This window comes from Eleginops maclovinus, chromosome 24 (assembly GCF_036324505.1).
Source record: "Eleginops maclovinus isolate JMC-PN-2008 ecotype Puerto Natales chromosome 24, JC_Emac_rtc_rv5, whole genome shotgun sequence".
Lineage (NCBI taxonomy): Eukaryota > Metazoa > Chordata > Actinopteri > Perciformes > Eleginopidae > Eleginops > Eleginops maclovinus.
The window spans coordinates 7,654,681-7,668,456 of NC_086372.1; the positions used below are offsets into that span (position 1 = coordinate 7,654,681).

Genomic DNA, 13,776 nt, shown 5'->3' on the forward strand with positions numbered 1-13,776 from the left:
TTTAATTTATTGCGGACTACAATACATTACGGGGGGGGGGGTGTTTGTGTTAATAAAGGGGACAGAGTTGGATGCTGTTGCTCTTAAAACTAATTTCCTTGCATCCTCTCTCTTTGCGTGGTTTCCTTGCGTCTCTCCATGCATCACTGGTCGAACGGACTAAGACGTAAGGAAAAGACGCAAGTGAGGGATGCAGGGATGCAATTTAAGAGACTTGGCATGTAACCCCTGTCTACCAGGCGAACTGGACCAGAATTCTTAAATACACTCGGCAACTTCATGAATGACAATAAAAATGTCTGAACAATGTTTGGTATCAAGTAAGTTTATTAATTTAGTGCACAAAAAAGGCAAGACTAATAACACTACCATAATCACAGAGGTAAACACAAGAGGTGGCCATTTTGGAAGAAACAAAAGCCCATGAGGTTCGATGGGTAGACACAAGGGGAGCACACTAGAGAACACATCAAAATCAATACAAATACATTCAGAGAGATCACTTTAAAACGGGAGTGGCAGTACATCAGCACCAAGTGTTCACAAACTACTGTGTGCTGTGTTTTCAAGCTGATGGCTACCAGGAGAACACATCTTCATTTGTAAGCATACCGAATGATTAAGTGATCAACTTGTTGCTACATTTAAAAATGACAAAGCTCAGGCTTGTTGTACACTCCCTGTTAAAAAAAAACTCAACTCTTTAGGCTAACCTTATGGATAACATCTCATATGACTGGTTCAAAAACCTTCGAACATTCACCGAAACACACTGACGCACCTCTCAGACTTTTAGATGGAAGAAAACGGCACAAAACAAGTGAAATCACAGCCACGTAATATATGAAATGTTGCCTTACTATATACAAAAGAACACATGAATGTAGCTACAGAATCGAGCCGAATACACAACGTGAACTCATCAGGGAACATTTTTACAGTTAGAAGGAAGACTGAATATGGCAAAAATTAGATTTTCCATTTTAGATTTCCAATGATGATAAATATTGCTCGCTTTGTGGTGATCGTGGTGAAGGTTTTGCCAAACGTCATGGATGACCAGTGTCAGTGTTCAGAAATTGTGCTGTTGCCGTAATAGTTTCTCAAAATGTAACACGTTTTTAACAAAAGGGCAGGTATTAAAGTGTAGTGTGCTTTATTGGAGTCAAAACAAAAGCTGCCGTGTCAGTTAGAGGACAGGGTTAGGGTTAGCAAACATTTGACTCTTTTTATAAAGTAAAATCCTTCTTTATACAAATTGACAACGTTGTTCTGTTAGAATTGTATTTTTACCAAAGCCTGTTTGATTAATGTTAATGTTAATGTTATTAACTGTACAAAATATTATTTCAGACAATTACAAATTCATTTAAAAAACATTTTTCTTTCTACGGTCATACCCATAACATTTTAATCCCATGGTCAGGATGTAAATATCTTTGGGACAAAGTAAAAAGAGGTTTGGGAATACATGCTGGAAACTCCAAGGCACCAAATTAATTAAATAAAGTGTAGAGGGATAATACAGTTCTTCTGGATATTTAGTTGTGATTGATAAATCCTAGTCCTGGGGTATTTTTGTTTTAATAATCCCCTACAGTCGGCAGCACAACACTGAGTGTCTTTCCAAGACAATGAAAAGTAACATTCAATCCCCAAGTAATCAAACAGCTACGATGACTGAGTTACTTACAAAATATTTTCATACACGCGAGGAAACATTCTTTTTCATGCATTCTAAAATAATCCTAGGCCTAAAACCTTAACTATCAGGTGTTTAACTTCAAAATGGCAGCTTAGCGTCACAATGAACATCTGTGTTTTTGTCCGAAATCCAGTGAGAGGTGGAAAGTTGTAGTTCTTAAGAAATCCAATATAATGTTGTGACAGAGCTTATTGAATCTTTCCCTAGAGTTTCAGAAAATCAGGCCGAATGATGACAACATAATGTCAGTAAGCTACTGTATCTTATTTATTAACAACAGGCATTTATGGTGAGGATAAGTGCACTGTGTCCATCCTGCAAACTCATCGGATTTGACTAGATCTAGACAAATACTGTGCCCTATGTGATCATATTCAATGATGACAGGCAGCAAGAAGGCAACCTCTTTAATGCCGGTACTGGGGACGGTGGGATGTGGTGTTCTCATGGACATTTAGCTGTGAAGAATCTCGCTGGTGATGTTCAGATTCAGAGAATGGTGGTGCACACACGCGTCTAACAGCAGTTACATCATGATTGGACGTGACATAGATCCTGCTTGATATCTTGAGCAAGCGTATGCATTCTTTGGCAAAGTTGTACAATCACGTAACTCGACACCAACAATGCCTGCGTGAGCAAAAACTCATTTTAAAGACGCCATGTGATGAATACAGCTCAGTGTGGCTTCAATGAGACATATTAGTTAAGCACTAATGGAAAAAAAAGTTTGCAACAAGTCATGCTCTAACTTCTCTTGGTCAGAGGTCTCCCCTCGCGGACGTGCTTGGCGCTCCTCTTTTCTGTCTTCCCCTTCTCCCTCACCTTCCTCAGGCGGCGTGGGGGCGGCGTTCCTCTGGACTCGCTGTCCTCCTGAGCGCTGGAGGTATCCATCCCGTCTCGCTCCTCAGGGATATTAGGAATAGCCCCGCTGCTCCCGTCTAAAATGTTCCTGAGGTATGGGTCCTCAGGCGTGCAGGTGGCTGTGGTCCCGCTCTCACTGCTGCTCAGGTCCTGCTCTTCACCATAACGCCCCGCACGGCTGTGGAACGGCAGGGAGGAGGCCCTGATGGATCTCCTCTCTCGCTCCGTCTCGCGGATGTTCTGGAGCGGCTCGTTCATGTCCACCCCCGAGTCCAGGCTGGTGTCGTTGCTGCTGTGCGGGCGGTGGCGATTCTGCAACTCAATGATGGAGTGGCGAACCGAGGCAGCCGGCTTCCCCTCTAAGGAGACGAACCAGGCCCGGGGAGACTTCCCTCGGGTCAGCTCCAGCAAGGTGCGCTCTGAAATCCCCTGCAGCTCGCTGGGTCCTCCGCGGCCCCCGCCGAAGGCCCCCATACCAGCTGCCTCGTTCAGAGTCCCAGGCACGGAGACGGAGGACTCCAGCAGGTTATTGTAGCGGCCCCACAAGGCATTAGGGCCTTGGCCTGCAGGAGGGGTCTCCAGAGGCTGGGGCTCATCTTGGCTGCTCTGCTGTGGGCTGCTTCCACCTTTGGGTAGTGTCTGGGTGTAGTGGTCTTTATTCGCTGGATCTGAGTGAGCATCATACTCCCCCTTGCGGGGGAAAGTAGCCGACTTGCAGGCGGAAAGGTCCTGAGCTGTGAACAGCTCTGGAGCCTGGATGATGGCCACTGGCTGGTTATAAATGTGGACCAGCTTATCTTGAAAGAAGTTGTCAGAGTTCATGTTGGCCCGGTTCAGCTCTGCCTTCTCCCGTATCCGAGCCACCTCCTCACTGTTGATGTAGTGAGAGGGCTGCTGGGAGCCTTTGATCCGATCCAGAGCGATGTTCTCGTATAGAGCGGCCCCTGGGCGGCTCCCTGGATCCTCCACATAGATGTTGTAGTTGGCTTTGTGCCTCGGCGTGTTGGAGGGTTCGCACTGGACACTACAGGAAGCGCGGCTGTTGTCTCCAGAACGGAACAGCAAGCCCTCCTCCATGTGGGTGGAGGTGGTTTGGTCTTTTTTCACCACTGTGAGTTTGGAAAAGCGTGCTCTCCTCCTGGGCTCTCGATAAGAGTCTCTCCTACAGGGAGGAAACAGGAATGAATCAGGATGGAGTATAGGATGTTTCCACACGTTCGGACAAACTAAGGGCATGTTCAAGTGTTGATTGAACCCCTTGTAACATTTCTGAGCAGATTTCTCACCCGCAGTGACACAGCAACAAGGAGAGACATCCAATGACAAGAGCCAGCGATGCTCCCATAACTCCCATGATCAAATAGGCGTGGTACGAGATGAAATCTAAGGATCTTCCATGCCAAAGGTAACCTGAATGCATGATAAAAACAAAGATATGAGATATCTACTAAGACAAATGTCTCATTCTGCATAAGGAGTTAGTGAAGGTAGAGGAGTACCGTGTGATGTGGGGATCGGGGCGGCGATCCAGTATCCCAGATGGGAAGCAGTGTAGGTCCAAACCAGCTCATCCCCAGCTGCTTTCACTATTCCAAGACCCTGATTCTCCCAGGCACCTGGCGGTATTGAACATACAGGATCAGGGAATCAATCAAATCATGAAATAGGTAGTTTGGATGTTTTAGGTGTTTACAGAGAAACGGAGAGGAGTACCAGCAGGGAAATGATCCAAACCTTCCTTTTTAAACTCCAAAGTCACACAAGGCAAGGTAAAATGACGGGTTGCTTTGAAGAGAGCAATATAAAAGCTTTTTAAGGTGGCTAAAACCTTTTTTATTTTGCAGGTGTTTTATCTTCGGCATCGTAGCTTCTTTGCTGTTTTTCCAAACTGAGGACGAGACTAATCTTACTGATTTTGCTTATCGATCAAGGTACTTCAATGCGATTTTTATTGGTTATTCTTGTTATTTTTTAGGGGAAGGACTAAACAAATTGGAAAAACATTGTAAACATTGCTCTATTTTATGTAAAATAAATTACAAAATCCTTATATGATGTGATGAAGGAAATGCAGAACAAAATTAAATCTATTTCATATATTTTTATTTATTTCTCCAGTACCGATAATGATACCAGTCTTTAAAATTGTAGCCACGGGGGCCGATTTAATACCGGATTCTGGTACCCATCGCCATTTGTACACCTGTACTGAACATATACTGACTATGCATAAGTACCCCATATAAAAATTGTGGTGGCTATTTTTCTTTTTTTTTTTTGTACAATTTTATTTTTCACAGGTTGAGTGGGGTAAACACAAATGTATTGGCACAAAAAATTACTTCAATGAGATCAATAAATGGGAAACATTTTAAAGGATATATGCAGAAAAATATAAATATATAAGAGAACAACAGAGTTAATGAAATGGTTGTCATTAAGTTATATTTCATCTTTTTATCCTCACCTGTCTTTACGTTGAAGGCCCAGGCTGGCACGGTGTCAGAGGCCCTTAGGCGGGTGCTGTGTCCCAGGGGCAGGCTAATATGAATGGGCCCTCGGACCTGGAGCTCCTGCCCAGCAGAGTACAGCAGGATATCCACCGCTGCCACCGCCTTCAGCTCGATGCCTCTCAACACTTCAAACACAGGGAGCAGTAATCCAGTCAGAGGACGTTTAAACGGTTGCAGTCTATTTAAACAATACTGAGGTCTTATTCAATGCTCACAGGATTTTTGGCTGATGATGCCTGGGGTGCAGTTGGCACAGTCCTTCGCCAGGTGATGCTGTGGTATGGTCAGGTAAGCCGTCACAGAGGAGACGTTGCTGTTATCAGACATGGTGAGGAGGTTCTTCGGGAACTGGACCTTGGGCTGGGATGAGCTGTCTGTAAAACAATGAAGGCATTTGATTGGTCTAAATCTGGACACAGTATGTTTAGAAGGTGTGATACAAGTGATTCTGATTTTGTGAGACCATAAAGATGAAGTGATAATAACTCTTATGAAAAAAAAAACACCTAACAGGTTAGTGGCTTCTATTTGAATTTATCTGAGAACAAAAACAGTATCATAGTGTAGCTCTATAGTCATATTAGTGGTCCTATTCATATTTAAAATGTTGTATTACAGTAGATATGTGTGCAGTCACTGTTGTTTTTTTATCTAGACGTCCATCCCTTCTTATTTCTCGAAATTAATTTGTACAACTTTAATTTCAACTTGTTTAAGCTTAGTCAATTCACAAAAAAAAGAAAATACATTTAAATATTTTACCTCACTGTATAATGAAACCTAAAAATGAACTGGTGGAGACTGAAGGGGTTAATTCAAACTGAAGGTGATTTGTTTTCTGAACACCAACAGAGTGTAAACTCACCCGGTAACTTCCCGGTGATGAGGACCGAGTCTTGATACAGCCAGATGTTTCCCTGAATGTGAGGCAGCAGCAGCAGCGTCACAGCAGAGAAAACTGCAGCACAACAAACAGAACACACATTCTTCATTAAAAAACATACTAATGACACCATTAAAGAACTGACAGAAATCTAAAGTGGCAACTTAATCTATGAATAATGATGTAATTTGTATTTTAGAAGTGATTTACTGAGTGAGTAGAGAAGTATTTCTGTCTTTCTCCTGTTTTTTTTTTTTATTCCTAACACTTTTCATGACAACTTGTAGAGCTGTAACACCTCCAGCAGGGGGCAATGCTACCTCCATGCTCTTTTGAGGGTTCAGCAGATGGGAGCACAAAAGGGAGGCGCCTTTGATGATGCAGAGCAGCACTCGACAGATGAGACTCTTTCATCATCCCCTTGATTCCCTCCCTCCCTCCATCTTTGATGTAAACACACATCCCTGATTTTTTTCCCCGTCCAATTCAGACCGGTACAAGGACAATAGAGTCAGACCCTGGCCCCTTTTTTTTTCTTTTACACCAACATGAGATCAGTGTGGCTGTAGAGCCCCTACCCCGCCGCCGACCCCCCCCCCCCCCCCCCCCCCCCCCCCGTGATTGGGTACGGGACAAAGACAGTTCGCTGAAGCACGGATATGTAACCCCCCACGCTGGAGTCAGACACAGCCACTCTACATGCTGCTGTAAAGAAAATCAATCCAGTGATGGCGTCCAGGGAACATGAATCGCTCCATCGCGAACAAACCTTTGTGACACGTTGTCGCATCATCTGTGATGAACATAAAACATAACATAAATAATGCAGGTGTGGGAACAGCGGGGCTGGCATAAATCACAAATGGCTGCACAGTCTATTTTGAAACCAACAGCTATAGTATTATTCAAACTTTAGACAATAATATAAAATAGAATAGAGAAATGGGTCCTTGAGCAAAACCTTTTAAACTGAGTGAGAGCACGAGCTAAATGCCTTAATTACGTTTTTGTTGGCTCGATTGATCCTTGTTGGAAAATCCTCTTCACCGGCAAGGGAAGGTCAGGGTCAGCTGTGACCTTGGGGCTTGTCTGGATTCAGGGTTAAGCATTTTAGCACAAGCTGCTCTGATGTCAGAGACTCAAACGTAGAAAAAGGACAACTTTTGGGCCAATTTTCCCCTCAAAAATCTAAATCCGTGATTATGTGGATGTGTGAAAAGACAGATTCTTTGGAAGTTGTTGTGGGGTGACTCACTCGGCCTCTTGGTGGAGCTCCAGGGCAGAGGGCTGGGGACGTAGCCCTCCATGTTGCCCAGCAGAGTAAGGCTGAGTCCCGGGCTGTACGACACCCACAGCAGAACTTCACCCCTCTCCCCTGTTCGGACGGAGTTCCTCAGGGTGTGGTTTACATAAACATCCACGGAAGCACCCGGCAGCGCCTGACGGGTCACCAGGTCCCTCACCAGAACCCTCAGGGCAAACTCGGGCTCTGTGGAGAGAATGCCAGGTGTTATTAAACCGACCAAATGTCCCTTTGCTGGACAAATGAGGAACAAAAAGTGCTGCAACGTACAAGCATCTTGAGCCAAAGTACTTAGTTATTTAACACCACTGATATTTATCGGTAGGTGGTGGAAGTATTTGGTTGTGATGGTACATGTGTCTCTGCATGTGTCCTATCTGTATGCAGAGCAGCCTCAGCCACTTCCTCTCAGCAGTAGCGCTAACCTTTCTCTCACCATGAAAAAGTGATGAGGCAGGCTCTGCTGCATCTGTGGCAGGATGAAAAATACATCACAAGTGCCATGTTGGACCTCTCTACGTTTGCAAGTTTCATCCTTTTTTTGCCTTTTTTTTTAATCTCTATCAGAATGCACTTTGCCCTCTTATTGTAGTAAATTATTTGGGAGAAGAAGCTTGATTAGAAAGGTTTATACATTAAATCTTCCTGCTGTTGTTTTTAATAGGATTTTTCTTGCAATGCAGTGTAATCTTTATCAGTATGGTTATATTAAGCTTCATTATTGCTCATGTTGGCTGTTGTTGTATATTGTGTACTGTTACATTGATATTCATACTTTTATATCCATCCATTGTGATTCCATATAGATTTACACACCATACTCTACCCTGCTGTTTATATATCCTATTTATTTATCCGTGCAGCACTTTGAATCAGCTTACAGTTTCCAAAGAAATATTTATGCTAGTTTGTATCTTATATGTTTCTTTGTTTGTATAGATTTTTAATATTTCAGGTGTGTCGAGCTGAGCGTAAGCATTTTACTGACTCCTTTATTTGATATTTTAACCTTTTATGTTCTTAACTTCTTTTTAAAATATCTTTTCAAAACTAGGCTCCCAATTTTTTTTAATGTACTTTATTAAATATGTTTCTTAGTTAACTTTTTTTTAATGAAGCACCTTGAGATTACAGTGTATATATATGCATTACAAATACAATTTATTTGCATTATTATTGTAAAGTGCAACTGCCTATTTTACTATATATATATATATATATATATATGAATCTTGTTGTGGTGTGTACATCTGACACTAATAAGTAACACCAGAGTGCCTGGACAGAACAAGTGTACTTTGTTGTTGTTTATGATGTAAATCCACCATCCATGCTGAGACCAGTTGTAAACAGCGGTCATCAGTGACCAGGTATCAGCAGGACAGCCAGGATTATTACTTCACCTTCTCCGGACAGAAAGATAAAAACCCTAATCCTCCAAACCTCCACATTATACATCATAATCCTATTGGCATGTTGGCCACACTGACACAGTATTATTGTCCATCCATATTATTTTGCCACTGGAGTACATTAAAAGTAATTATAAGGCACATTTGCAGAATTTATGATGTATTTTATCGACACAATTACAGCATGTGCCTCAAAAACAACGCACCAACCCTAACTTTGATGGACAAATCCCCTAAACAACAAGGCAATGACACAATATGATGTAGAAAGCCAGTTTACCAACAACAAACAGCATGCTCTGCTACATGATCCAACATGAGTCACACTGTTTCCTGTGTGCAGCTCATTTCCATTTCCCCGAACAATGCCGGAGTCACGGACAGCTGTGTTGTTTTTGTTTACCTTCTATCACAGCGGTGGTGCTGGGAAACCTCCCCAGGGCCGTCGGTTCGGTGGCGGACTGCTCTCCGACTGCGACGGTGAGGCCATTGTCCCCGGGTGAGGAGGAGGGCAGGCCACCGCCCTCCTCCGCTGCTCCCACCACCTCATCCAGGCAGCAAATCAGGAGCAGCGACGGCAGAATGAGCAGCAGCGGCAGCACGGAGCGATCAGCAGCGGGCATGGCGAGAGCAGGCTCGCAGACATACCGGACCGAGAGACTCGAGCTCGGGAGGAGAAGAGGGTCCAGCAGTGTTTGCTTATCCTGTAGGCCTCACCCCTCTCATGGCTCCTTTGAATGTTGGTGTGCACTGAGGGGGGAAAGCCCCATGGAGAAAGGATGCGCTGGTGCTGAGGCTGGGCGTGTGAACCCCAAGATTGTTTATATTGGGACGATGTGTCACGCGTTAAGGAAATACAGTATAGGTTCGGTTTTTACAGAATGTACTCACACTACCTCATTGCATTTAAACGTGTAGTGTTAGAAAACTGCTGCTACTTTGCACACTTGAATAATGTATAGACCATATACACATTTTTTAGTAGTAAAATACTGTAAAGTGTTCTTACTTATTGTTTTCTATAGTGTGCATTGTTTATATACTGTATATACATATACTGTTATGTATAGATTTACCATTCATATTTTATTTTTGTAATGTATTATATTTTAACTCGTGCTTTGATTTGTTAACATATTTATCCACACAATTGGGATAAATAAAGTACTAAGAATAACTAAGAGCCACTTAATTGTATACTCCTGGATGTTAATTATATAGCTTGTATGTCTTTTTTTCCAAAAATGCATACAAATACCCCTTATGTGTGGAAACAAACTGTAATATCATTATCTAACTTAAACAGCCCGGGCAACAACAGACATTGTTCAGTCACATTGTTCAAATACTCTTTTTCTTTTTTTATAATGATTGTATTCCATCATTTATTTTGTAGATTTTTATCTTTGACGACTATTTCTGTACCAAGAACAGTGAACAGAGTGAGAGGTCTTTTTATATAGATGATCTTCGGTAGGACGCTATTACCTCGTCGGGCTCTGCGGCCCTCTGTCGGTCGCCTCAGATCCCTGCATCCTAGTTTTATCTCCAGACAAAATATGAAGATCCTCCAATCATATCACAAGACTGATTAGGCCAGACAATTTGAAAAAGTAATGATAATTTGTCAAGTCACATTAAAATATTCAGTAAAGAAGTAATAATCAGCAATTATACTTAATATAAAAATATTAAGTATAATTTATGCTAAGTTCCAGCAGAGGCAAGTCCATACAGATTTATTGAAACATGAGTTGACCAAAAATAGATACAAACAAGCAACACAGTAGGTGTTTTTTTGCTAGAAAAACATTTATTTAAGCATGCGCCATATGATAGAAATGTTAATGGTCTTTGGCGATTAGACCCCAATCCTGATCTTAAGGGGGAAATGCAGCCATGAGTAAAATAAGAAAAAACCCTGTGATCTAGACACCGATGTTGATGTGGAAGATTTGGATTGATGAGGAGATGGGATGGAGAGGAGATGTGAGGAGGTCTTTGGATTAGCCCTCCTATGCGCTGGTTATGATCAATGGAGCTGGATGGGGGGAGGCAGGCCGCAGCATGAACATCTGAAATCAAAGTTGACTGCAGGACAGAGGAGAACCATTTTAAAGTTGACGGTAGCACGATGATTGGCTGCTGGAGATTGAGGTGAAATGTGATTGGTTATAAAGAACGCCCATGATGAGCTGATTATATGCAACTGTGGGGTGAATGAAGGAGTACTATGCGTTCTTTAAGTTGTGGTGTCATTAAGTCATACTTTAGAACACTAAGACAAATGTAATATGGTAGTTTGTCATTAAAAAAAAACATGTTTATGTTTCTTGAAAAGAGAAATAAGTTTATTTTTCTGATTAAACATATCTTTTTCAAGAAACATAAACATGTTTTTTTTTTAATGTCAAACTACCATATTACATTTGTCTTAGTGTTCTAAGCTATGACTTAATATGACACCACATTGTGCCATTCTACACCAGGTAACCTTTTCTATGCAGGACTTTTACTCGTAGAGAGTGGTATTAGTAAAGATCTGAATATCCTTCACGAATAATAATACATTTTAAAAAAGAAATACACACTTAAGAGTTTGACATATGCAGCAGCACTTACACTGGTATGGCTTGTTTGAAGTAAACATGCAGCACTGTGCTTGTTGTTCTTAGTTTGAATGTTTATGGTTTATTGCATTCATTTTTTATTTTTTTAAATTAAAACATGTTTACATTTGACAAGTCCCGAGCTCCTAGAACAATGTAACATAGTTATATAAGACATACAACTTACAAAGAAATTAAAATTAAAAAACAAGATACCAAATTAAATAAAAATAATTCAAATAGTACAAGCAGAAGTCTATACAAACGTAAATAGAATGTTATATCAGAATGTAAAGATAAATATTGTACAGTGAAAGGAAATACTTTTTTTTAACAGTGATAGCTATTTAAAAAAAGTCAGTAAAATGATGTGTTGACCATACACGGGAATGTAAATGATTTTAGTAGGAAACCGTCAAAAGAAACATAGACACTATATATATGGAGGGAAAATAAACTGAAGTTGTAATGTTCTGGTGACGGTACGTCCTCGTGACGTAGGTTGTAAACACGGAAGTGGATTGTGAACGTGCTGTGACTAACACATTCTAGCTAGCTGCACTTCGTTTGCCGCTTCCGTGATACATATGAGCGGTGCAGTGAGTAAACCTGGCTCGTGAACACAGCATCTCTTAATAATATTAACTTACCAATGGTGACGAGGTAGGAGCATGCGCAGGCTGTTAGCAGTGAAGCTAACATGTCTACGAGTTATCCCACACCAGTTTACAGCCATGCTGCACGAGGAGACTTCCGGGATGTTTACGATCCGGCGGAGGACTCTTTCCTCCTGATTGACGCCCTGGAGAAGGACGCAGAGAGGCTGCACCTGATGAGGTCAGACACAGCGCACCTGAACGCATCACGTGTGCAGTGCAGACTGTGGTGCAGGGGTGGAAAGCCACTAAGGAATGGATTAGGGAATACATCCTTGTTTTAGAGTTTTGCATCTGATTGAATATATAATAGTTGTCAAAGAGGACATTTCCCTGCAGAATCACTTCTTTAAAAAACAATACTATTATTAGTATTGTTTTTGAGGTGGGAAGTAACAAAGTACATTAACTCAAGAAATCTACTTAAGTACAATGTTGAGGATCTTTCCATTAGTATTTCCATTTGATTTTACATCTACTCCACTACATTTAAAAGGGAAATAATGTAATTTTACATTTACTGTAACATTTATTAAACAGCATTAGCTACTTTAACAAAATGCAGCTCTTAAAAGTAAACTAGTGGACTAGCTCTAAGTCACAAAAGAGCCAAGTTATTTAAATATCTGACAAAGTCCAACAGTAAAATACACAACATCATCTAGAAGTGTCTATATAAACATATTATTATATACACATAAAGGCACATTTTCTGCATGATTACTTGTTATACCTTAAGCACATTTAGCTGATAATACTATAGTATAAGTAAGATTTTGAATGCACAGGTTTTTTTTTGTTGTATATTTAGTATAGCTGGATCTGAACACTCACTCCACCTTTGGTTTAATTAGTGTATCTCCCTGCTGTCTCCAGCCCGTGTGTGTGTGTGGAGGTGGGCAGCGGCTCGGGAGTGGTGTCAGCTTTTCTGGCGTCAGTAGTCGGACCTTCAGCTCTATATCTGTGAGTTTAAAGGAAAAATAGACTCCTCATATCCAGGCGATAATTACCGGGCATAAACATATGCAATCGTCTCTCTCCAGTTGCACTGATGTGAATCCTGCAGCAGCACAGTGCACCGCGAAGACCGCGTCCTGCAACAACATCTCCCTGCAGCCTGTCCTCACATCCCTGGTGAGACGTCACAGTTCAGGAATCAACCTCCTTTTAATGCAAGAATTGTATTTTTTACGGCTGTTTCCTGTTCTTTGTAGGTGGACAGTCTTCTTCCCCGCTTAAGTGGGAAGGTGGATGTCCTCCTCTTCAACCCTCCATATGTGGTGACCCCTTCAGAGGAGGTTTGTACAGCAGGTTGTCTTCAGCCCCCAGATGAGGAGCATTTCATCAGTGTCACTTTTCTTCCAGGTTGGTGGCACAGGTATAGAGGCTTCCTGGGCCGGGGGGGAACGAGGACGGGAGGTGACCGACAGATTCCTGCCCGTGGTGGCACAGCTGCTCTCCAGTGAAGGGTTATTCTACCTCATCACTATTGCTGAGAACGACCCAGGTGAGTTAGCCGAGGTTTCTGAAGGAAAGGAATGAAACATTCTGGATAAAATATCATTTCTTTTTCTCACCAGAGGAGATCATCCGTTTGCTGGACAAATGTGGTTTGAAGGGAGAGGCATGCTTGTCTACAAGAGCTGGAAATGAGAGGCTATCTGTGCTGCGCTTCCAGAAGAGCTAGACCTGTCACGAATATATCGGAAGATTACAGGAACTGCAACACAGTATGGCCTGCAAGGACAGATCTTTAAAAGATTCATGGGCTGAGGGGGAAAGACTAAGGTGCCTCAGATGCAAAAGGGAAATTAAACAATTGTTTCACAAA

The 13,776-nt window shown here is 41.9% G+C and overlaps 2 protein-coding genes and 1 long non-coding RNA gene across 3 annotated transcripts; 1 reads left to right on the forward strand and 2 right to left on the reverse strand.

Moving 5' to 3' along the window:
* Positions 1 to 309: 309 nt before the first annotated feature.
* On the reverse strand, positions 310 to 9,470 carry fam171b (family with sequence similarity 171 member B). Its single transcript, XM_063877506.1, has 8 exons — positions 9,084 to 9,470; positions 7,221 to 7,454; positions 5,948 to 6,040; positions 5,298 to 5,456; positions 5,037 to 5,207; positions 4,069 to 4,185; positions 3,856 to 3,979; positions 310 to 3,731 (listed from the first exon to the last, which is right to left on the reverse strand). Exons 1-8 carry the CDS (start codon positions 9,301 to 9,303, stop codon positions 2,453 to 2,455), a joined length of 2,397 nt encoding a protein of 798 aa, XP_063733576.1. The 5' UTR covers positions 9,304 to 9,470; the 3' UTR covers positions 310 to 2,452.
* Positions 9,471 to 10,462: 992 nt separating this feature from the next.
* Positions 10,463 to 12,187, reverse strand: LOC134860675 (uncharacterized). The gene is made up of 2 exons (XR_010165275.1): positions 11,940 to 12,187; positions 10,463 to 10,771 (listed from the first exon to the last, which is right to left on the reverse strand). It is a non-coding gene; the product is annotated as an uncharacterized LOC134860675 (long non-coding RNA).
* Positions 11,779 to 13,776, forward strand: n6amt1 (N-6 adenine-specific DNA methyltransferase 1). Its single transcript, XM_063877443.1, has 6 exons — positions 11,779 to 12,126; positions 12,822 to 12,908; positions 12,989 to 13,079; positions 13,160 to 13,243; positions 13,311 to 13,452; positions 13,526 to 13,776. The coding sequence occupies exons 1-6, from the start codon at positions 11,990 to 11,992 to the stop codon at positions 13,630 to 13,632; spliced, it is 648 nt and encodes a 215-aa protein (XP_063733513.1). The 5' UTR covers positions 11,779 to 11,989; the 3' UTR covers positions 13,633 to 13,776.

Excerpts from the sequence above, each read along its gene's own strand:
- fam171b (XM_063877506.1), bottom strand. The coding sequence starts at position 9,303 with ATGCCCGCTGCTGATCGCTCCGTGCTGCCGCTGCTGCTCATTCTGCCG. Across the intron at positions 5,208-5,297 it reads CATCATCAGCCAAAAATCCT|TGTTGAGAGGCATCGAGCTG; the intron begins GTGAGCATTGAA and ends CTGTGTTTGAAG. Across the intron at positions 3,980-4,068 it reads CCCGATCCCCACATCACACG|GTTACCTTTGGCATGGAAGA; the intron begins GTACTCCTCTAC and ends TCATGCATTCAG.
- n6amt1 (XM_063877443.1), top strand. The coding sequence starts at position 11,990 with ATGTCTACGAGTTATCCCACACCAGTTTACAGCCATGCTGCACGAGGA. Across the intron at positions 13,244-13,310 it reads TGGTGACCCCTTCAGAGGAG|GTTGGTGGCACAGGTATAGA; the intron begins GTTTGTACAGCA and ends CTTTTCTTCCAG. Across the intron at positions 13,453-13,525 it reads TATTGCTGAGAACGACCCAG|AGGAGATCATCCGTTTGCTG; the intron begins GTGAGTTAGCCG and ends TTTTCTCACCAG.